The following is a 23,044-nucleotide window of genomic DNA, read 5'->3' as shown; positions in this document are numbered from 1 at the left end:
ACTTTATGTCTTTGTGATATTGGATATGAATCCAGGGCCCAGGAGTGTGCAAACTGCCTAGGTGTTGCTCACACACATGCTTGCTTTGTACAGAAACAGGAGACAATATAAAGTTACAAAGACAGATACACAGTCAAAGAACATGCCTACATACACTGACTGTTTATACACAAAAACATACACATTGTTGGTAATGAATACCGTTTCATATGAGAGTTACCAAGTGCAGTACCAAGTAAGAGTTGTCAACTCACTACACCATTTGGCAGCACCTCAAAGCAAACAGATCACCAGATACAGTGGGACAAGGATCAGTGTCCTAAAACAGGCACCAGTAATCTAACTAGTCATCTCCTTGATCTAAAAGTAAACCCAGTAAATCAAGTACACCTCACGGAAACCTGGCACCAGTGAACCGAGCTTCACATCTCTCGAAAGTTGTGCTGGATGTCATTTCAGTTTCTGAAATGAACTCATGAGGGATTTGGATATTTAGAAATAGTTGATCAGTGAGGACTTTCCCAGTAAAGTAAAATAATAAATTAAATGAATAAATAAAAAGGAGGAGGTCATTAGTAGACATCCTGGCAAATTCTATGACTGCACCACCACAAAAATTTTTATTTTATATGAAATAATTTGCTGTAAGATTGAAACAAAAGCACAACTAAGAGGTTAGGTCCGATTACCTTAAGCATGCTCCTTAATCTGAAAAGAAAAAAAATTGCTTCCGAGCAGCCAGACTTTCTCGTAATGTTTTAAAGTGATCTTGAGCAATAATTCTCTCAGCTTTCTGAAGGTTTTTCAAACTTTTTCTTTGGACATTGGCTGCTTTTACACTAATTTACAGTGCAGTCCTTGAACTCTACTATTTTAGCCACCTTACACTGACCTTTGAATCGCTCAAGCATAAGAAAGGCACTTAACTTAAGGGATGAGCCGGTGTTGTGTGTCTATATAATAAAAGTTTGTTACCAGCAGCCTATCACAAAAACACATAATGTGTTCCCATTTCTTTAGTTGAATCTACACAAAATGCCAAAGACAACACAGTTTGGAGGCCTAACATATTTCAAATTGTTTTAAGAAGGAAGGCTTCCTGGACTCAGAACTCTCCCATTTTAGGTGGTCTTTGGAAGGAATACATGTACACTAAGATATCCAAAAACTTCAAGGCACTTTCATATGGAATTAATATAAGTTTATTCTCAAAGAATTGTTGTATTTAACCTAAAGCTCATTACAATTGTTGCTTAAATGTAGTACAAAGTGTGACATTTGTTGATTCTGCTTCACAAAATGAGTTTACTATAAACCATTTTAATTTTAAAACCTCATTTTTAATCTATAGGCCAGTGTCCCAGCTGTAAAGTGTTTTTTACATTGATAGAATAAAAACATGCTTGTATAGGTTAGCAGAACACGAATATGCCATACGCACAGGTAACATTATTTACCCCATGGCTAAGCACTACCTGGACTTTCATAATAATAATCCTTCTACACTATAAGGGGCTTAAATTAACCACATTATTCTTTCAGTACGGAGAGGTACTAGACAAAGAAGTCTTAACTAAAATGAACCTTTTAGGATTTGTAAAATACAGGCCACTAAAAATTCTGGCTTAAATGAAGATTTATATTTTACATCTTTGTCATAAACTTTATTTCCCTTTGAAGATGCATATATGTTATCATTAGTTGATTTCACTGTGTTGTCTTTTCTTTTGTCTGACTTGGATTGAATTTGAGCTCTTGACAGGTTACTGAGGACTCCTCCTATTGTTAAAGTTTTACTGGTGGAATTTTCCACTTTCACCCTGAGTGGAAGTTTTCTACTACTGGAACACCACATGTCGAAGACCCCTTAGGGAGCAGAGATTCAGTGTGTTCATGGACCGTGTTTTTACCCAGATGAAGGCCCGTTTGCTGAAGAAATATAACCAAGATAAAGAAATAAGAATAAAGGCACTTTTATTGTATAAGAAAAAGAAAGTGCCTTGGAGGGTTTTTTTTTTTTTTTTTTTTTTTTTTGGTATTTTAGGCATAACATTGTATTTTTGCAACAACAACTTGATTCCGAAAAAAGTATTAGCTAAAAACTGGGCATTTCTTAGCATGGAGTGCAGTGTGTGCTTAGGAGAAGACAGGCCTTAAAAAAACTACTTACAGCAGATGAACAGTATCTGAAAGTCCTTAGAACGCAGGAAAAATTCCAAAAAAAGACCTGACAGATGACCTGCAAAGATGCACCTGAGAGATCAACCTGCAGTTGATCCATCTACTGTTTATCAAAGCCTGATCAGAAATGGTCTCAGTGGTAGTTGTCAAGAAGGCATTCTTAAGGAGAGGAAATAGGGGGAAAAGGATGAGGTATGCAAATAACACAAGATTTGAACTGACATTTGGTGCCAATAAGTCTAATTGAGTGATTAATCCAAATTTAAAGCTTTTAATTGGTATGATTTCTCTGCCTGGAATTGTTCCTTTACAACTTTATGTGCCCCCCCCATCATTTGACTCCAAGAATGTAAATTATAGAATTAGCCGTGAGTGTTATACCTTAAACTGCCACCAGGAGGTGGCATTTTTCAACCACTGCTGTAAAGCATAAAGACATCGCCCCCCATTAGTTTAGGGCCTAAAGCTGCCTGTTTTGAAACGACCACATAATTGTATCTACTTTTAAATACTGTTGCATGAGTATTGGGAGTATTTTACGTCTGTTTTCTATTCTGCTGCATTTTTATTTTGGGACTCGTTAAATGTTCTCAACAGTCAGCAGCCCCATAAAACATCACATTATCACACAGTATTTTAAGTCATACGAAGTGAAAATGCCGCTAACTAGATTATGACTGTGATGTATTACACTAGATGACCTCATCATCTGATTCCGCAGTCACCACCATTTGTCCAGCGTTCTGCTTGCGCATGGTATGAGTTTGCGGCTGCGCAGTCTCGTCAGTGCCGACTGCATTTGAGGAACGAGTGGACGTGAAGTTTCTCGCTGTGAATAAACCGTTTCCGCTGGTCTTTCAACATAAAGCACCTGATTTGGCCGCATTGCTCGCAGCTCCTGCCTCTTCTACTATTTTGCTTCGTTAAACACACACTTGGATTTCCGATATTGTTCTCGCTCACTGTTGGTGGTTTGACAGTTCTTAAGTAGGAAGGTGTATGTGTGTGTGTATGTGAAATGTGTTGTTGATGCGGAGACTGAATCGGCACATATCTGACAGTAGGAACGGGGTCAGCGGTGAAAAAGAAGGACATATTGCAGTCACTTCGTCCCCCTGGTGACTCCTATGTCTGTCAGCGTGGTGGGTCTAACCCAGAAAATCCGTCGTTTTACAATGGGTTGTGGGAGATCGGCTCAACTCGGAGAATCCTCTTGCAGCTGTTTAGAGAGCCGGGGATAGGACCAAGACGTTGTGTTGAACCAATGAGGGTGGCCTCCTCTCTTTTGTCCTCTGTTTTCGGCCGGGTGTCTGGCAGCCAAGCTGTGCACAGTGCGTAAATGCGCTCGGAGCAGGCAGACCGAGCTCCGAACAAATGTTTAAATCCTGTCTTTTTCTGACGATTTCTAGTTAATCGATTTCTTCATAGTCCCGCTGAGCGGATGGAGTGAATTGTGCAGACGGGGGGAGAGACAGACCGCAGTTTGGTTGCGTGTGATGATAGGAGACACAATGACGCTCTTGTCTCTTTTGGGTCGGATCATGCGTTATTTTCTCCTCAGGCCGGAGACATTGTTTCTGTTATGCATAAGCCTGGCGCTGTGGAGTTATTTCTTCCACACAGACGAAGTCAAAACCATCGTCAAGTCCAGCCGGGATGCGGTGAAGATGGTGAAGGGGAAAGTGGCGGAGATGATGCAGAATGACCGGCTGGGAGGCCTCAGTGTCCTGGATGCAGAGTTCTCCAAAACCTGGGAGTTCAAGAATAACAACGTAGCCGTGTACTCCATACAAGGGAGGAGAGACCACATGGAGGATCGCTTCGAGGTGCTTACCGACATCACCAACAAGAGCCACCCGTCCATATTCGGGATATTTGATGGTCATGGTGGCGAGGTAAGCTGGAAGCAAGAGGTTACGAGGGCCCATTTTAATTTATTTTTTAGCAGCACAGTGAATTTGGTAGGTAAAGAGAACGTGATGTATCTTAGAGTGCTGTTTTATTTAATGCTGCTACATTTATAGATATTCAGAAGAAATTCTTAATTTAGCCTTGTTGAGTGGGTTAATTTGCTACCAATCAGGGTTTGAAATAACAAAAGTTAAGGTTACAAACTTTCCACAGGGGTGGTAGAGAGCTCCCCCTCCCCACTTGTATTCCCTTGTTTGAACACCTCCACCACTGCCAATCAGGGAGGTGACTTGGATTTCATCACAAAGGGCTTTGTGTGTGTGTGTGTGTGTGTGTGCGTGCGTGTGCATGTGTGTGTGTGTGCAAGAACAATGGTTTGTAGTATGTGTGTGTATGTGCGTGTGTGTGCCCTCCAGTCCCCATGTTATCAAGGGTCAGTTGTTTCTCAGGATTGCCTGAAGAGCAAATGTCCTGCGCCATCTGTCACACCATCACCACTGTCCCACAGAGCTCCCAGTATAGGACATGTTGTTGCATATTTCACTCAGTGATAACATCTAAGAATAAGAGTGCCATGCAGCTATAAAAGTATGGAAAAAAGGAAGTTTTGTCCCTAAATGCAGTATATGCTCAATAAAATGGTCTGCTGTTCCCGTAGAGCAAATAGGAACGAGCCTGAGTCATAAATCTTATTTCTAATTTGGAATATTTTCCACATACGTATTATCTGTTGCACTTTATGATACAGTCCATGACTTAGCTTGTAATTCCTACATGTGATTAAAAGGGTAGCAATTCTACTGTAAGTAGTTTTAGGTAACTTCAAGTACTTTGGGGTATTTGAGCAGAAAAGAAAATCACTACTTCTACTGTAATATGCATTACTTTTAGGGATGTGAGCCATTTTATGAAGTGGCTTAACCTTACAGTTTTACAATGTAAATATGCCCCACCTTTAGGGCCGTGGGCTGTATTGTAGAGTGGCCTAAAGCCCTTTCTGACATCATAAGTATAATTTACTTTTAGAGTTGGCAGTTGTATTGTGGAGTGCCTCAAACTCCCCATCTTGAATAATAATAAACAGATTCTACTTTAAGGTGTGTGGGCTGTGTTAAAGAGTGGTTTAACCTCCCTGTCTAACCTTGTAACTACACCTTTTTTATGGTCTTGGGTCCTATTATGGAGTTATTTAACCTTGCCCTATGAGAAATAAGCTCGAGCAGCACTTGTAGTGTTAAGAACAGCTTTATTGTTCATGTTTCAGCTTCTTGCTTTCATTGGGGTCACCATAAAACATATCAAAAAGTTTAAATTGCATATGTATAAAGCAAAACTTGAGTTTTAGCCCTTTATTCTGGTGTACCTAATAAAATTGCACCCTAAATAAATATATCAGTTTTTATTTTTATTTTGAAAATTAAGGAGTTGTGAAAATGTTTTTTAATTTCTTAATCTAACTTATTTCGCTTCAGAGCTTTTAAATATCCAGTTTAGTATCATTAACAGGCCAAGAAAACAAACTAGTTCACATTTGACTTGAAACAGTGAAACTGGGATTTTTGCTTAAAACTATCTGAAACAGTAAATCAGAAGAGTTGGTGATTACATCCAGTCTATCCTCTCTTTTAAGCACATCTTAAGGGATTCATTAGACACAGGCAATTAATGTGCTGTCTTAAGGAAACAGGCATTAGTTTGTTAGCTCCCAGAAATGCTGTAACTGTTGGCGTCCGGATGTGTTCAGTCACAGGGAGGTAAACAAACAGACTGTGTTTAACTTTCTGTCTCTTTCTACTGTGTAAACAAATATTTTTCTTTCCTCTAATTCCCGATCTTGCACCCTCTTTCTCCTTTTCACACTCAGTGTCTACTGTTTTTCTTTGCTCTCTTTAGTTTCTGTAGTTCACAAGTCAGATTTGTGTTGCTTTGTCTGGTTTGTTTATATGTGTTTTACTCAGGTTTGCCCCCCTTTTTTTTTATCAGTAGTCGCAAAGGCTTTGGACTTGTATTGGGTTGCTTTGACATCGACCTCAGCTGCTTTAGGGTCATTAGCATCAGTGCACAGAACACATGCTGTAACATGCAAACACAGTAACCACAATTCCCAGTATAAAAACTAGGCTCTAGTAAAAACAAACTACGTGGGACCCTCAATGCTAATGATATGCAGGCACAAACTGTAGGAAGTGACATTTGTTTGCTGCTGATCTTTTTTTTTTTTTTTTTTTTGCACTTTTGTGCATTTGGAAACACACACAAACCCTCACACATCACCAATATTGAATGAAGCCATACTGCCAAGCCAAATATGGGTAGATAGAACAGGCCGTCTCTGAGTGCAGGGTGTCCTGGCTCTGAAAATATGCCCAACATTCCTCAAATATGTCTGTGTTTTTTCTCTATAGTTTTTATTTTCTATCAAGGCACAAATTGTGGCCTTGAAATATAAAAGTCAGCACAAGCTGCTGCTCCATTTTTAACTTGCCTTACAGGGGGAGAGACTATTTGCTTTGACTAGTTTACACCTTAAACGGGCTTTCACGTTACTTTGCTGTACAAACTAAAGTTCAATCCTGCATGCTGGCTTTGGGAAGAAGTAGAATTTAGTAAAACAGCACAGTTAATAAGAAATCAAGATCCATAATCTGTATTTTCACTTTAAATGGGGCTGAGATTATATTTTACATTAGCTAATTAAATGTAAAGGCTGTAAAATATTGGAGTCCTTCGAGAGGTTTGTAACTGCACTCAGTCTGGCATTTCCTGCTATTTACTGCAAATGGAAATTTACACTTGAAGCTCTTTCCCTGATCCAGCCTCCCCCAGTGCTTCTCCTCCATTAAATAGATCATTGAGCACAGGAAACAGGGACTTGATTTGTCCCTCCTGATAATTAGACATAATTAGACATTTCATACACTTCATGGTAAATATTTTGAGCAAAATCACGGTTCAAATGTCAACTGCGCTCGTGGATAAACCTGATAAACCCGAGTATTATTTTTTATTACTGCATCACGTCAGAAGGGAGCAAAATGAAAGCGCGTGGACTGAAGGGCACAAAGTGTCCTCGTTTCGTAGGAGCTGTGAATCTGAAATATGAATGCAGGGACATCAAGATGGTGTAAAATGCTCCCGTTTTTAGATTTGATTTGACAGCATTAGCATAATGGAAATCTTGGCGGAGAAAACGAGGGTGGAAGCAGATATGTGAAGGGAGGAGGTGGAGGAGTGGGCTGGAAGAGGAGGAGGTTGCTCAATAATTCAGCTCTGAACACCTGGTGTTAAAGCACTCCTCTAAATTAAAGTTGTGTTGCCTGGCGAGACATAAAACTGGGGAACATTGTATTTATTCAACACGATGAAATCGATCCATATATTACGGCACCAAAAGTTATATAAAAAGTCACCAGAAATCAACATTAGATTTATAAACAGTATATCCAATATAAATCTAGCAGGCATTAAATAAAAAAAGTTTGACTGCTGACCACTTTTCAGTATTTGTTTATTTTTGGCTCTGTTTTGGGCAGCACCAGTTTAAGGAAACATCTGTTTGCTATTTGTTTCTACTTATTTGTTATGATCACAGGCACTGTCCTGTGTCTAATCCTCTCTGTGCCTCCCTTCTTCCCCTTCTGACGTCTTAGGCTGCAGCTGACTATGTGAAGGCCCACCTGCCCGAGTCCCTGAAGCAGCAGCTGCAGGCCTTTGAGAGAGAGAAAAGAGAGAGCGCTCTCTCGTACGCCAGCATTCTCGAGCAGCGCATCCTGGCTGTGGATCGTGACATGCTGGACAAGCTCTCTGCAAACCACGATGAAGCAGGTCAGAAGGAGGAAGAGGAGGAGGAGGGTGGAAGGAAATGGGGAAAAAAAGATATGTGGTCAGTGTGTGTGGGGGGGAAACTTTGAAACTAAAATTGCCACATGAGACAAATAGAGGAAGCACGTCTCACATGTCTTGTAAACACACTGTGCAAGCACTTTTGCCAAGATGTGTCAAGAGTATTCCTTTAGTGCACTTTAATATAAAGCTGGCTGTTTGCATAAAGGTTGGCATGTTAAGAACGATGCTTTCGAGTACTCTCATTTTCACGCTCTCTCCTCTTAAGGGACTTGGTGGCATTGGAGAACCTCACCTATGAAAGAAAATCCTCACAATTTCCTGTCTAATACGCTGATCCAGATTTACGCTGATGTTTCAGAGAAACAGTTCAGTTGGTGGCATTTGATACGTCTGCCTGGGAAAACAGTTTCCTCATATTTTTGACCTACTATTATTTTTCATTATTGATGTTTTTTTTTTTTTGGTGACAGTCTGCCACAGCATCTCATCAGGATAGTGATGATACAGTTAATGACTGGCCACTGGCACAATGGTGTCTCTATAAAATTAATTTTAATAATTGAGCTTGATCTAGTATTGACCCACAGGTTAGCAACTTTATTATGGAAAACTCTGTTTCTTAGAGTGGCCTCTACATGTGTTTCATCCTCTCTTTCTTTACAGTTTCCATCAGTGATTTAATGTTTTCCTCTTCTAATCGTCTTTAGATCAGATTTTAAAGCTCACATTCATACATGTCATCGAGCATATTCTTTAAGGTGTAATTTAAGTTTTATCCTCTGAAATCCCTCTGTGGTAGTGTGAAAATAAATTCATTACAGGAAAGGTGCTGCTATAGCTCACTGGGATGAGTGGGGTTTGCTGCAAGTCATCCCCCCATCCTCTTCCTGCTTTTATGTCCACCCTCTACATTGTACAATATAGGTATAATACAAAAAAATAAATCTTAAAAACAACAACAAAAAAAAAAACACCCCATACTTGAAACATATCTACTGTATGCATTGCTGTAGTGTAGTGGTGTACAGGTTTGCGAAGCAGCAAAACAAATCACTTGAGTTTTGCATCGGCAGCTGGAATAAAAAAAAATTTGCCTAATCAAATATTTGGAGCTATCTGAAGTCATGAGTTCCGTTCTCAAAAGCCAGCATAAACAAAACAAAATCTAGTTTTAAGTATTACTGTTAATCTGGCATAAAAATGATTTGTTATATTTTGTGGTGTGATTAAAATAAAAAAGTTAAAGGATAATAAAGGATCACAAAGATGTGCCTGTAACAATTCTGAGGTTTTTTTTTTACTTGTAGCTGGTTACAGTACAAAAATCACTAATGATTAGTGTTTGGATTTTTGTTTTTGTCTTCTCTTTGAATTTCCCACACAGGAACGACATGCCTGATGGCGCTGCTGTCAGATAGAGAGCTCACAGTGGCCAACGTTGGAGACTCGCGTGGTGTGTTGTGTGACAAAGATGGGAATGCTGTCGCCCTATCGCATGACCACAAGCCGTATCAGCTTAAAGAGCGCAAGAGAATCAAGAGGGCAGGTAAATAATGAGTATAAGAGTGTAATATAAAGCTTAGGCGTTGTGTACCTGCTGTGGATATGGGGTCCTTTGTCACCATCTGTTGGTCTGTTCTGGGAAATCACTGAGTTAAATTCAATGCAGTGTTAGAAATAGGTTGTGATTAAAGTTATTTCTTAAACTTTAAATTGGAATTTTTACTCTTTTTACTTTTAGGAGGCTTCATCAGTTTTAATGGATCGTGGAGAGTCCAGGGAATCCTCGCTATGTCCCGCTCCCTCGGGGATTACCCACTGAAGAACCTTAACGTAGTCATTCCCGACCCCGACATAATGACCTTTGACCTGGACAAACTGCAGCCAGAGTTCATGATCCTGGCCTCTGATGGCCTGTGGGATGCCTTCAGCAACGAGGAGGCAGTGCGCTTTGTCCGCGAGCGCCTGGACGAGCCTCACTTTGGTGCCAAGAGCATCGTCCTACAGTCTTTCTATCGTGGCTGCCCTGACAACATCACCGTCATGGTAGTGAAGTTTAAAAGTGGAGCAGGGGGGAACAGCAAGGCAGGGGAGTAGGTGAGGGTCGAGTTTAAAGCTTGCGTCATGATCAGTATATTTTTCCTCCCATCTTCTGGATGTATCAGTAAGTACATCATCACGGAAGGAATGGGAGAAGTATAGATTTCGACTGGGCTTTTAACTAATGCACACACATACAGAGAAATGTACACACACACACATGCAATGATATGAGAAAATGAAGCTCAATTTAATTTGACCTGATGGAGAAAAGGGCATTTAAATACAATACAGTTCACAGCCATCTGCTAAACGGATGAGGCATTGATTAAAATATTGAAGTACAGTACCAAGACTACCAGACACAGGGGAGGGGGGTGGGGTCTTTTAACCAGCACACATTAGACTGTGATGACATCACTGCTGTTTACTGTACATGCACACGCACACGAATGGTACAGGTCCACTGGAGGCTTCTTCAGAGGAGGCTTCAACCAGTGCCTGCACAACAATTACTGTCCATCTGCAAAAACACCACCCGGCTTGCTGCATTTTGATGATTCTCTGATTGTACGCATTTGTTAGACTTTCAAACAGGAATAATAATTTCTCAAATGTAAGAAGACTCTAGTGGATCCGTACCTCTACTTAATTTCTGATGACAATACACACATATCACTTTTGAGTATTAAGCACCTATTTTGTGGCTTGAGGAGTGACGGTAAAAGCTTTGGGAGATTTATTGTTTTTGCATTTATTTAAAATCCATGCTCAGCACAGCAGATTTTAAAACTAAGCAGTCACATAAAGAGAAGGGGGTAGAAGGTAAACGCTGGCAAGGGCTCGTGGCTTATTGAGCTGATAATTTTCTTTTTAGGTGACACACATTTTAAACATCTTTAAATTAAATGTCTTTTTTTAAAGTGATGCTGGAAGTCAGTTTTGGAGTATCTGATAATTCATTGACCAAATAAATGCTAAATAAGCTTTTTTTTTTAAAAAAAATATTGCACATCAATTTAATCAACTTAGAATAGGCATAAAGATGATCTGAATGTCCATAATTTTTTTCAAAATGTGTTTAAATGTTGAGGGTCAGTTGTTTCACTGCATTAAGATTGACAAAAAAAATCTGTTCTGGTTCTTATCCTTCAAGATCTCCAATAGAGTGGACTCAGATGTTACTTCAGCTATTTGAACATTTACATCTAGTTCCCAGACATGGATTAAGCCTGATCCTAAACCATAAACTTTAATCATTGTTGATCTTCATTTAATTTTTCTTTTAGTCTGGGGCTTGTTTCAATCCATGCCTGGGAAACCTGGTGTTATTTTTTCACCTCTGAAGAATCCTTAATCAACATTACCCTAACCGAGTGACGGCTGAAACTTAACATTTTGAAATAAACTTATCAAGTCTGTAGAAGGTGTGTGATACTCAAAAGTGAAATTTGTGTGTGGAAAGCAACTTTAACTACAACACACACATACACCACATGAGCCACAATCTTATAACCACCTATCAAATCATGTGTGGATCCTCCTTGCCAAACACCTCTGATCCATCAGAGTGTATTCACTGGAGTTCTGAGAGGTTGGTGTGTGGGACAGGGATGTTGGCACTGGATGCTTTGGCTCATGTGGGTTTCACGGTGGTGGCTCTAATCTGATGCCCAGTTGGCTGGAGTTATTCGTAGGCAGTTTTATATAGTGGTTGAAAGTGCGTTGCCTTGCTGGGAGAGGCCATTCTTGGTCTGCAGCAGTGTTTAAGTGGGTGATTTGTCACCAAGGTTACTTGCTCCACTTGTCAGTGGTTTAAATGTTGTGGCTTATACATGTAACTTCCACAGAAATACATATGGTTTTTAAAAAAATGCACTTTTCAGATGTTTATTTTTTGGAATGGTAAATTCTTACATATCAGCAAACGTAAACACTGTTTACCCTCAGCAACGCAAGAGGGTTTCACTCTACGTCGAGCCCGACACTCACCTGTTTGCGAGGCTACGGAGGAAACGCAAACTGTTCCATCCAAGTGGACTTATACTGTCTGTATCAGGGCATGTGCTTCAGCTTAACCATGTTCACGAACGAATGACCTAACGGCGTGCAGCAACGGACACTGGTGGCTGTCTTCGACCTGCGAAGCACACGAAGCGAGGAGGTGCAACGGACACACCTCGACCACGAAAGACTAAAAGACTAAACGATGTCGCATCACGAACTGTACAGCTGCAGCCAGAATGCTTGTAATTAGAAATACGATATGCTCCCGAAGCAATACAACTGGTGTCAATGACGCAGTCTGTCAAGGAAAGTTACCGTAAACCGTGCTTGATTTACTGTTGTTTTAAATTCACCTTTTACCACTGTGTATCATGACTTCATCAGTCGAGAGAGGGGAATTTTGTTCCTTTTGTTTTCTTTCTTTTATTTTAACAGTTTACCCAATGCCTTATTTATTGTTATGTTTTTTGGATGTCTCAGGCAGATTGCCAAACCAGTATGATGTATTTTCAGTTTTGTCCTTCTGTACATGAGCAGAAGTTTACAATAAAACAAATACCCGTGATTTTAACGTGAGAAAGTTGTAAGTATTAAATTCTTTCCTCTGAAATATATCAACCGTTTTCATCTCCATCATCTCATGACAGGTATGATCAATTTGGATGTGTTTATTCTTTCCACATTTTATCATATATTAAATGCAATGCACATCACCTGCTGCCGGGTCTGTTGGAGAGCTCCACTGGAGCACTCCAGTCTTAAGTGCCTTCCGTTGCAAATATAGATTTTGGGGAGATGCAAACAGCTTCTCAGATTTTTACCTCAAGACATTTCTTTTAAAGAATCTAGCTAACAACAGTCACAAAGGCTAGGAGGGTGAGGTCACACTAAGATTGAGGGAAAACACGTGACATAGTCCGAGCGTTTCTGGGATGCTTCTCTCAGACCACAAATAGCTCTCTCACTCTCAGAGCTGCAGTCTGCAAGGTAACTCAACACCGCAGTCTTCAGCCTTGAAGCTCAGCGATGTCAAGTTCAGTGACACTCTGCATCAGGTGGCCAAACTCAGAATAGCCTCCACACGACTTCATCCCAATTCCTAAGACCAGTGTTGACTAATAACTATAAAAATCAACAGCGTCACTCATCGGCTTTACGGGAACGCTTTACCGCTGTTTATTTAAATTTGGCATGTTATACGAGAGATCAGTGCGTGTGGAAGACACGTGAGATTCACTAACAAGCAGGAATACACCACTTCTGGCTTAAAAAAAACCCCCTTAGATCGTTTTAGGAATCTTCTTGAAGTTCCAAACAACATGGGACAGCATGGCTCCAAATCTTCCATTGAAGCCCGTGCGATTTTTCAGAGCGATGGCGCAGCGGACATGTGTCAGAAAGCGGACACATGCTCTACCCCAGGCTCAGTTGTCCGCTTTCAGAAGAGGGTGACCAATCAGTCGGCCTGTCTTCACTCTTCCCCCCGGACAAGGCAGAAGTCAGAACTCGACTCTTGGCCTCTGCGTCGCCGTGACACCGGAGGACTGGTGTACGTGATGGATAACCCAACCGGCGGGGTGTGGGTGAAGCCGGAGGAGAAATGGTCCAGATCTTGATACAAATAATTTAATCAGTGGAATCAGTTGAGCATCTTACAGAGTAGCAGATGTTGTTGATTTATCTTCCTGCTGTGAGTTGAGCCTCCACTGTGTCCGCCCGCAATGCAGTGAGGTGGATTCAGTCGACCTTCACCTTACCGAGGATTTGGCTGGACGGATCATTGAGATGAACGGATTTTTCTTTATTCTGTTTACATGTTCAGTGTTAGACTGAGAGGGAGATGGTGAGGGGAGGTGATTAGCCACCGAGTCTATGTCTTTGGGTGCTCTATTATTCTGAATGATGTGAAGCAGAGTAAACAAAGGGAAGGGGCCTGGCTGTAGTGCTTTGGTCGATGGTGTCATGGTGAAACCTGCACCCTACCAATGGCTGACCAACCTTTATTGATTTTGTCCCACTTTCCTTTTTTTTTTTTTATTTGACTTTTATTTCTGTTTATAATTACGCGCGTATGTGCTATACAACATACACGAGTATTAAAATACAATATTTGAAAATAACGATGGTATTTTGGATGCGATGGAGTGACCTTGATTTAGGACGGAATGTCCACAAGGGGTAAAAGCTAGATGTGCGTGACGTGACCTCAAGTTTACGTTGTTTGGCTGCTTCTGGTTTTCTAGAAGCACTGGAATCTGAGTAGATTTTTTTAATGTGGATGTCAGCGTGGAAACATCCATCTCATATTTAACATGGCTGAGAAGTTGGTTGTAGAAGTGTAGAAGTTGGTTCGAATACAAGAACTGTGTGTATGCAAACAGGAAGAGCTTCGATGTTTTATTTATTAATTTATTAATTTAAGTTTTTCTAAGTGTCACTTTTTAATTCCGTGATTGGACATGTCATTCAAATTTTGAAATGTTGTAACAGTTTGAGGCATCACAGTTACTAAGGCACCTTCCATTACGGTCCTTTTTAACTTTAACTGGTTTGGTGTAATTTGGTATTATTTAGTTTTTAATATTTAAGTATGTTTGAGTACCCGGTTTTGTTCTCAATGAGCTTTTGACACTTTTACGAATGCACATTAGTCAGCCTGATATCTTCGGATAACAAACATAAAGTGATGGAATAAATGACCAATAAAAGTGTAACTGGGGAACGGGAAACTTTGCCCTCTGGTGTGACGCCTTATCGGAACACAGTGCCTTGGCAGGGAACTAATGGCTTATCCATTAAACCTCGGTAAACGCACTAAGCAAACACCGCGTCAGACGGGCGCAGCGCGGAGGATGTGACTGTCCCACGTCAGTTAACACCCTTTGTATCTGCGCTTCACCATGGGATTATGGGTTTCCAAACCTCAAGTGCAAGTTCTTCTGCTGGGTCTGGACAACGCTGGAAAATCGACTCTCCTCTACAAACTGAAGCACAACACTTGTGTCAGCACCGTCCCTACCATCGGCTTCAACGTGGAAATGCTCGAGGCCAGAAAGAACAGGAGAAAAATAGATATAACGATCTGGGATGTCGGCGGTCAAGGGAACATGCGCGACCACTGGCCGAATTTCTACCAGAACGCTGGAGCTATCGTGTTCGTCGTGGACAGTGCCGACCAGGAGCGCCTGAACGAGGCGCAAAGGGAGCTGGAAAGAACTCTGAGAAATGATGAGCTCCGGGGCCGTCCGCTGATTCTTCTCGCCAACAAACAGGACGTCGACGGCGCGCTGAATGTCACTGAAATGAAGGACAGATTCAATATGAGAAAGATCGGCCAGGAGCGGGATTGTTTCGTTCAGCCATGCTCTGCGTCGACGGGATTTGGAGTTGAGGAGGCCTTTAAACGAGTGGTCCAACTGGTCAAACTTCCGTCAGAGCCCGGTGCAATGAAAGACAATATCAAGGATACAGTGCACTACCTCAGAACAAACACCAAACATTAACATTTATTTATAAGCAATGTGATATTTGACAATATGACGAATGAGCTCTGACACTACCTTCTGCTTTAATTCCTTTATATCAACAATAAATCGTATTTAAAGAAATTCCATGTTTTGGTTACATTTCTATGATTCTTACGCCCACGGAGACATGCACAAATCATATAAACAGGTAAGCTGTTTATTGGGTGTGCATTTAGAAACTGCATATCCGTATCTCCTTTTAATTATTAAACGCAATTCTGTTATCTCACAGTCGTGTATCTCACTGACAGCATCGTCAACCCAGGGGGAAAGCGCAACAAAGACAAGTGCAAATAGGTTTGGATGATTTAGTTGTGTTGCACTGACTCTCGGCTGTAAACAGTCTCCTTTGACTAGTGTTTCATTTCACTTATGTACGAAATGATAGATGCTGATAATCCACGGATTAGCTTTTCGCTTTCTAAATGGCTAGTCTGCAAAAACATAATCTAAATGTGGTAAATGCTAACTGTATTCATTTTACTAGGCTGTATTAGAGTCTGACTGATTAAAGAGCAGATACTGTAGGCTTGGCAAACCCAAAATTGTTGCTCTTGTTTTCTGTTTTCTTTCTCTTTGTTATGTCATATCACATCTAATCTATGAAGCATTAGATGTGATATGATAATAAATCGAGCCTCAGTGCTGAGAGTATTTAGCAGAAAATTAAGCTTAACCTGAACACTCACTTGGACACACTTTTTTTTGGAAGAAATGGAGGAATTGGATCAAAACATTTTCCAGAGGCATACAGTTCATGTTGTATGGAAATTCACCTGACGATATTTTGTGCGTTCTTCTCCAAAAATGCGCACTATAGTGGCAAATATCTCGAATATCGAATACTTGAATCTATAGTGCTACGTGTTCGTGCCTTGTAGCTTGTCCGTCACAGGATTCCGGTCGTCGATCTCTTTCCGTCCCGAACCGTCTCCTCATATGTCGGCAGATGTTTGCATTCATCGTATGTTGGCAAATGCGCAGCGGCAGCTGGATCCGCCGAGCTGTCCGGTGTACAGCTCTCCATAAGCATTTCTTGCGATGTGGTGGCCGCTGGCTGTCCATTTTGAGGTGGGATGTCCTGCCTTGATCTTGAACACAGCACCCTCTGGACAAAGTATCCCAACGCGAAGAGAAGCAGCAGAATAAGTATTCCAGAAAGTTTTCGGGTGACCATGGCGATGCTGTAGTACGTATAGTTCACCAACTCCGGGCAACAGGTGACAACAGAGGTGTTGTTTCCCTGCGTGCAGCATATCTGATCATTTCTGCAAAGGACGTCTCCACATCTTCGGCTGCAATAAACAACCGTGCGAACAAAAAGGCAACTAGTGAACAACGCCAGCAGTTGGTTTCTGAGGGAAAACATCGCCGATGTGTTCAACGGGATAAAACAACCCAGTGAGAGACAACAGCTAAAGCCCTGAAACAGGATGCAGGCGAGACGACGCAAATGCCCGGACTGAAACACTGACGCAGAGCATTATCCACTCACCGCATCCCCAGAGCATAGATAAAACGACGGACCAGGGTGGGTAATCAACAATCTTAAGTCTACGTATTAACAGTACCAATCGGCAGACGATAAACTGCAAGCATTCCCCGACTGAAAACGATCAGGCAGAGATCTGGACTTGCATCTGTAACCCCTGCAACGCATGAATATGCTAATAAAGCAGTGGCACTGAACTCCTAAGTGCTACTTCAGTGCGCTCCTGATTTGTTATGCACTTAGCAGGTTTATTGGTACAGCAACTCGTAAACAGCATACATATAGTGGCTTGTTCATCTGATATGCAAGTAAACAGGCGCCCGGGAAATCGACAAGTCGTGTCAGAAATGGCAATTAATCACGGAGAAGGGAGGGGACGCTGAAAACAAAGTGGCCCGTGCAGACTGCTTCAGCACCGCGGACAGCGCTCATCACGCCCACCGAGGACAACAACAAGGGGCGCTGTCCGAGATGCTGACACCACAAAACCCAAAGAGCATAAATGCTCCACTTGGCACGAGCGCAAAATTTTTCCATTTGCAATATTAATACCACTTTGCGTACATCAAGGGGTCAAGCCAGGCCATCCCCTTAAAAGGCCGCAATGTTCAGCGGACGTCCATTTAAGATGATCCGTACATGAGGCAATAAGTGCTACTAGGGAAGTGCTGCTCTTGGAACGTGTTTGCTAAAACCCTAAAAGGCTGCTACACAAAAGCACAGATGTGACACTTTCTAATGTTTATTAAACATATTTACTGATAAAGTGTAAAGCTGCTCTTTTATGAATAAAAAGTTAGAAGACAAAGATGCAACAGTTTTAGTAATCCATCTCTCCAGGGAGCTGTGACTAATGTTACTGGATATATCTGAAAAGCCAGGATTTTATATTGCATCAAATACCCCTCATTGTGACAATAATGTGGTTACATGAGTAGGCTGAGGGTAGTAATGGAAGGAAGCGCTCTCTAATAGCATGTCTGCATATCTCCTTAATTGACAATGGTTGGCATGTTAGATGAATCTTTACAGCTGGCAAAAGGATGCATTGTTTGTGTTCAAGTACACAAGTAATGCATCCTTTTGACATCCACTTCTGTTGCTCGGGGCTAATGAGCTTGAGTGCTTAAAAACCCGATGCTAATTAAATTGTTTGCTAGCTCCATATCAAGTTCAGACTGAAAATTACAGGATGTTGTGGATTTGTTCATGTTTGTTGTCTATATAGCAGCTGAAGCAAAGAGTTATTTGTGGTAGAAAAATACATAATTTAAAGAAACTGATGGCAAGCAGCACACACTTAAATGGCTGTAGAAGTTCAGACAAAACTTTATTTGAAAAATGTAACAGGCCTTATTGTGTTCTAATGCAGAGGATGATCTACATTCATGGGGTTTGTGTACAGCACCCACAACATGTTTGTAAAGTCAGCAGAGAAATCTTTATTTTAATCCTCACTCTCCAGTAAAGCATCCCGAGTCTCAGGTGGTCTTGTTTGAAACTACTGTTTTTAGGTCTGCTAAACTTGTGATATGGTTACTGAATGGCAGCACAGTTAAGGGTCCCAGCTGGAGTCTCCCTGTAAAAACAGGGAAAAAATAAAAATAAAATACAGATCACAGTGTCTCACTCAGTTTTCTTTGAGCTCCACTCAAGGTTTAATTATTAAATCTCTGAAATACAAGTTCAACAGCAATCCAATTTTAATGAAAAGGTGTTTAATAGCAGAAACCCACTGACTTAAGATTGTACTCACGTGCTACATAGTCTGTTCCTCCCTTCATTAATTTAGCAGAGGATTGCTCATGTTTTGTGTGCCTGCGCTGGTGTAATCTTGGACGAAAACGGACATAAGTTGCTGGATGATGTTTGGCACTGTTCTGGACTAAACCTTCCAGTGAAGACAAGGTGGGCCTTGCTTTGGCATTCATAGTAGTTTGAGGTTGGGTGGACTGAGTTTCAACCTGGTGGGCAATATTACAGCTCCTACATGCCTCATCATTCCCATCGACTGAACGCCACCTGGATAATGTGAAATTTAACATGTGTAAAATAAAATTTTACACATGATTCTGTGAAATCTGATATAACAAAATAAATATGTTGTACTTCAATAAGATTTTAGAGACATTGTTTTCATTATGTCCATCATGACTTATTTTCTGGTAACATGGTAGCACAAATGGGCAACTGACCATTGCTGCACATAAAAATGACATGATTTTGGTACCTGTTCTCAGTTAAAGAGCAGGCCCGGTTTTGTGAGGTGGCAGTCATTGTGGCTGGAACAGCCTTTACATGGCAGGTTATATAAACCTGTGAATGAGACAAAAGTTAGGGACATAATTTGGCCAAAGACAGTTGAGATTAAGTCACTAACGTCGCCACTGCAGAACAGCCATCCCACTTCTTTGCTCTGAGAAACTCTTGAGTAGCTTCTACAGTATGCTTTAGGTCATTATCCCATTTCCACTGGCAAGCACAGTGATCGGTTTTGCAGCATTTGACTGAACCCATTTTTGTCCTTCTCCCATACTCTATGCACAAGAATAGTTTCTTTGTTTCATCTGTCCAAAGACATGGCCCAATGATGGCTACCTTCATATGCACAGACATTTCTTTGGCCCTTATATTTAAACTTATAGTGAAAAGATAAAACAAACTCAACAACTTAAATCAGCTTCAGATAATGTCTCCATTTTTCATAAAAACAAAGAGAGCACTGCCTGTTGGCCAAGTGTGCAACTACATATAAAATTATTGTTATTCTTAAACAATAATGCAAAAATTTGGGTGAAACCCTTGAATTAGAGTCAAAAGCGTTCAATCGCACAATGATTTTAAAATCCACTGTGGTGTTGTAAAGAAGCAAAACTACAAAAACAGCATGTTTGGTTTGACAAATTATGGATCCAACTGTATAGTACAGTAAAACACACAGGTCTAATATTGAACATATGTACTGTGGAGAGCCATTATTTACTATTAACCTGGTTGCTGGGTGATTGGTAAAAAATGAAGGCTTCTAGCTGGAATCTCAGCTTGTGTTCCTCGGTTCTTGGCAGAAAACACGAGCTGGAGTTTGTCAGGTAAGCATCAGTAAGACATCTGTTATGTAAAAAACAAAGACAATTTAAAAATGAAAGCCTATGCCATGATATGAGTTTTACTATATGGAAATATAGGAATCTTTATTGAGAATTAAAGATTTAGTAGTAGAACTCACCCATGCTCAACAAAATCATATCTTAATGCTACGTCTGCATCAGGAGTTGCTGTGCCAACACAATGGTCAATGTACACCCGCAGGGGCATGTGGTTACCAATAACAGCAGAGACTTCAAAATGAATCGAGTCACCAAGGAAATATGTATAAGACCCCCTCTGAAACGTCCAATCGTCTGCAAGATGGCAACAATTAAAGAATATAAAATAATAAAGTACACGTAACCCTCTAATGAATATTTCTAAAACCTGTGATGGCATTTCAAAGATGAATCTTTATGTGGTGACGTTAAGTATGACTCTTAGCAATAGCAGAACAATGTTTCATGGCTGTCATCCTTGTAATACCGGTCATGAGAAGCAGATGAAAGTCTATCTGGTCTTCTGCTGAAGCTGTCGCAACAAGTGGTACCCAGGTGGGATGCAGGGAAACGCCACCTACTGAATACTTCCTGGAAACAGACAGATTTCACACAGATTTCCACAGCACACTGCAAACCTCTGTTCATGTGCATAGGCATACTTTTTGTAATGACATTCAACTGGAATAGCAGCTCCATCCAGTCTAAGCAAACCATCAGATGAGGGCTCAGGTGAGTAGACGAGCACATTGGCATAGATAAGCTTCTCTTTTGTGGACTGAAAGCAAATGTTAACATTTTAGTCTGCAACTCGCACTTCATTCATTTTGTTTTGTAAAAGGAGAAACTTTTGGCCAGAACACAGCAGTGACTGAGCCACGCTCCAGAGAACTAGCAGTGCTTACTGAGAGCTTTGTCCCACAATCCACCAGCTGGGTCCGGATGGTGAACTCCGCTTCTCCCGATGGGACTGCTCCGCACACTCTCTCCTCACCCGCTGAAACTGAGCCGAGTCTCAGATGTCCGCCGTCCACCTGTAGGCCTGTGTCAAACATGTCAGCCTGCACCACGACCTCCATGGCATCCGGTTGGCAATTTACCGTGACCGGACGAGGGCGCTCCCGGAGCTCCGTGCTCGGTTTCTGTTTTACCGCACCAAACTGAGGCTGGATGCGGCCATATGTCCCACCCTGGCTCAAGGAGTTTGTCACGCTTGACTCGCTGCTGTGAACTAACCGGCTGCTTTCTGCCAATACGCAAACGGAATACAAAACGATAAAGCACCAAGAAACGAAACCGTGCAGGTAACAGTCCATGCTTTAGCCAGATTTTTGGAAGGAGCGATGAGTCCCCCGACAACACACCCTCTGAAAGAAAAAGCACCACAGCTGTAAGTGATTGCTCTCCAACACACCTGGTTTGACTGATTATAACCGTTTCACTGAGCATGCGTGCCCGTTACTTGAAACGTGACGACACAAAAGTGATTTTTTTTTGTTAAACAACAAGTTTAACTAAAGTGCAACAAGTTAAAAGCTTATTTTCGGCATAATTTTATTCATTTCGATTGTGTGGTCGTTTAGAAAATATAAATGCTATTGTATATATTTTCCACCAGGTGGCACTAAAACAGCTTAAAGTCAGTTTGTCGACAGGGATTGGATGATGTAATGGTGATTTCATTCCTCTGTTTAGAAGTGACTATTTTTGCACCTAAGTTTGTCTTGAGCCTTACGATTTATTACGCCAGCTCTACTGGGATGTTCGTGAAATGACATTACTTAATAACTACCTAAAGTAAATAAAAAAATAGTCTGATTTAATTCCAACTAAACCTGCCAACTAAACAAAAAAAAAAAAAATTTATAAACTAGAAGGGGCAGCAGATGGGGCTTCTTTACCCTGGGTTTCCCCCCTTAGTATACATTCAGGTTGCCCCATCATAAACACTTTTAAGTCTATACTGATGAAACTTGGATACATTTTCATAGTATTAAATGTATTAACAAGGTATTTTCTGCTTGTGTGGTGGGCTTGCCCATATCCACCTCAGCCTGGTCGCTTTCTTTCCTATCATGTTATCACATGTATTTGGATCTCCATCTCATTCTATCTCCTGTGCCTGATTGTGATCCTTTTTTCCCCTTTTTAATTTTTTTTTGTCTACCTCACATGTTTCTGTGGCAAAAATGTCGCACCTCTTTTCTCAGCCTCATAAGCCACAAATGTCAGCTGTGACAATTCAAACGAACAGGGAAGGGATGCGGACGGAAACAAAGTTATATTTCATTTTCAGTTCGGTTTTATGAATAAACAGTTCACCTTACCTCTGCTTTCAAACCATCGTTCCCACAATTAATCTGTGTAACTTTCAGGTGGCACTTTAGGGCATTTACCTGATTAAATCAACGAAGTTTGTGTTCGAGTCAAGAAAACCTCAACAGCGTTTTACACGCTCACAAGTACAATGACGATGGTTTTTAGAATATCCTGTCTGTCTGTTGCACAAGCATGTCTGAGCAACCTATACTAAATTCAATATCGAAACTGAAAGTGTGGCATGTTCGGATTTTTTTTCCTTTGTAAATAATGAATACAGTAGTTGATATTGTGAAAAATCAATGCGCTACTGCACACACCCAGAACCCTGCATAATGTATGACATCATTTAGGAAACACCCAGTATATCGTGTTACATGGAAGTGCTGTATCCTGAATGTCGTCACAGCCTGGATATGACTAAAACCTGCAATTATAATGGGAAATAAAACAAGCTTATCTTATTTCATTGTTAATTCTTTTGTGTGGACTTTTCTGTACAAATATGACACAAAACATCAAAAATAAAGTCCTAAAAGTAAAAGAAAGGGAACAAAATTAAATAAAAGACAAAAACATATATTTATATATATTTAAGTGGTAACAGTATGTGAACCATTGCTTCAAGTGTCTGG

The 23,044-nt window shown here is 40.9% G+C and overlaps 3 protein-coding genes across 3 annotated transcripts; 2 read left to right on the top strand and 1 right to left on the bottom strand.

The window, feature by feature from the left end:
- The first annotated feature begins 3,141 nt into the window (after positions 1-3,141).
- On the top strand, positions 3,142-10,972 carry ppm1la (protein phosphatase, Mg2+/Mn2+ dependent, 1La). The gene is made up of 4 exons (XM_085140296.1): positions 3,142-4,076; positions 7,743-7,917; positions 9,323-9,484; positions 9,680-10,972. Exons 1-4 carry the CDS (start codon positions 3,678-3,680, stop codon positions 10,033-10,035), a joined length of 1,092 nt encoding a protein of 363 aa, XP_084996422.1. The 5' UTR covers positions 3,142-3,677; the 3' UTR covers positions 10,036-10,972.
- Positions 10,973-10,980: 8 nt separating this feature from the next.
- LOC146497794 (zona pellucida sperm-binding protein 3-like) lies at positions 10,981-21,406 on the bottom strand. Its single transcript, XM_085140291.1, has 8 exons — positions 20,996-21,406; positions 20,753-20,868; positions 20,578-20,681; positions 20,231-20,405; positions 19,995-20,112; positions 19,235-19,320; positions 18,761-19,026; positions 10,981-18,583 (listed from the first exon to the last, which is right to left on the bottom strand). Exons 1-8 carry the CDS (start codon positions 21,404-21,406, stop codon positions 18,486-18,488), a joined length of 1,374 nt encoding a protein of 457 aa, XP_084996417.1. The 3' UTR covers positions 10,981-18,485.
- Positions 14,886-16,057, top strand: arl14 (ADP-ribosylation factor-like 14). The gene has a single exon (XM_085140298.1). It carries the CDS (start codon positions 14,886-14,888, stop codon positions 15,486-15,488), a length of 603 nt encoding a protein of 200 aa, XP_084996424.1. The 3' UTR covers positions 15,489-16,057.
- Positions 21,407-23,044: the final 1,638 nt, after the last annotated feature.

Source organism: Neolamprologus multifasciatus, chromosome 18, assembly GCF_963576455.1.
Source record: "Neolamprologus multifasciatus chromosome 18, fNeoMul1.2, whole genome shotgun sequence".
In the NCBI taxonomy this organism is placed as follows: Eukaryota; Metazoa; Chordata; class Actinopteri; order Cichliformes; family Cichlidae; genus Neolamprologus; species Neolamprologus multifasciatus.
The sequence above is the reverse complement of the archived record's forward strand: the minus strand, read 5'-3'. Positions and strand labels throughout refer to the sequence as shown.

Bases quoted from the DNA above. Each gene is read 5' to 3' on its own strand.
- ppm1la (XM_085140296.1), top strand. From the start codon at position 3,678: ATGATAGGAGACACAATGACGCTCTTGTCTCTTTTGGGTCGGATCATG. The intron at 4,077-7,742 runs GTAAGCTGGAAG...CTGACGTCTTAG, and splicing joins TTGATGGTCATGGTGGCGAG to GCTGCAGCTGACTATGTGAA. The intron at 7,918-9,322 runs GTCAGAAGGAGG...TTTCCCACACAG, and splicing joins TGCAAACCACGATGAAGCAG to GAACGACATGCCTGATGGCG.
- arl14 (XM_085140298.1), top strand. From the start codon at position 14,886: ATGGGATTATGGGTTTCCAAACCTCAAGTGCAAGTTCTTCTGCTGGGT.
- LOC146497794 (XM_085140291.1), bottom strand. From the start codon at position 21,406: ATGGACTGTTACCTGCACGGTTTCGTTTCTTGGTGCTTTATCGTTTTG. The intron at 20,869-20,995 runs GTAAGCACTGCT...ATTTGCTTTCAG, and splicing joins ATTGTGGGACAAAGCTCTCA to TCCACAAAAGAGAAGCTTAT. The intron at 20,406-20,577 runs GTATTACAAGGA...GCCATCTTGCAG, and splicing joins TCATCTGCTTCTCATGACCG to ACGATTGGACGTTTCAGAGG.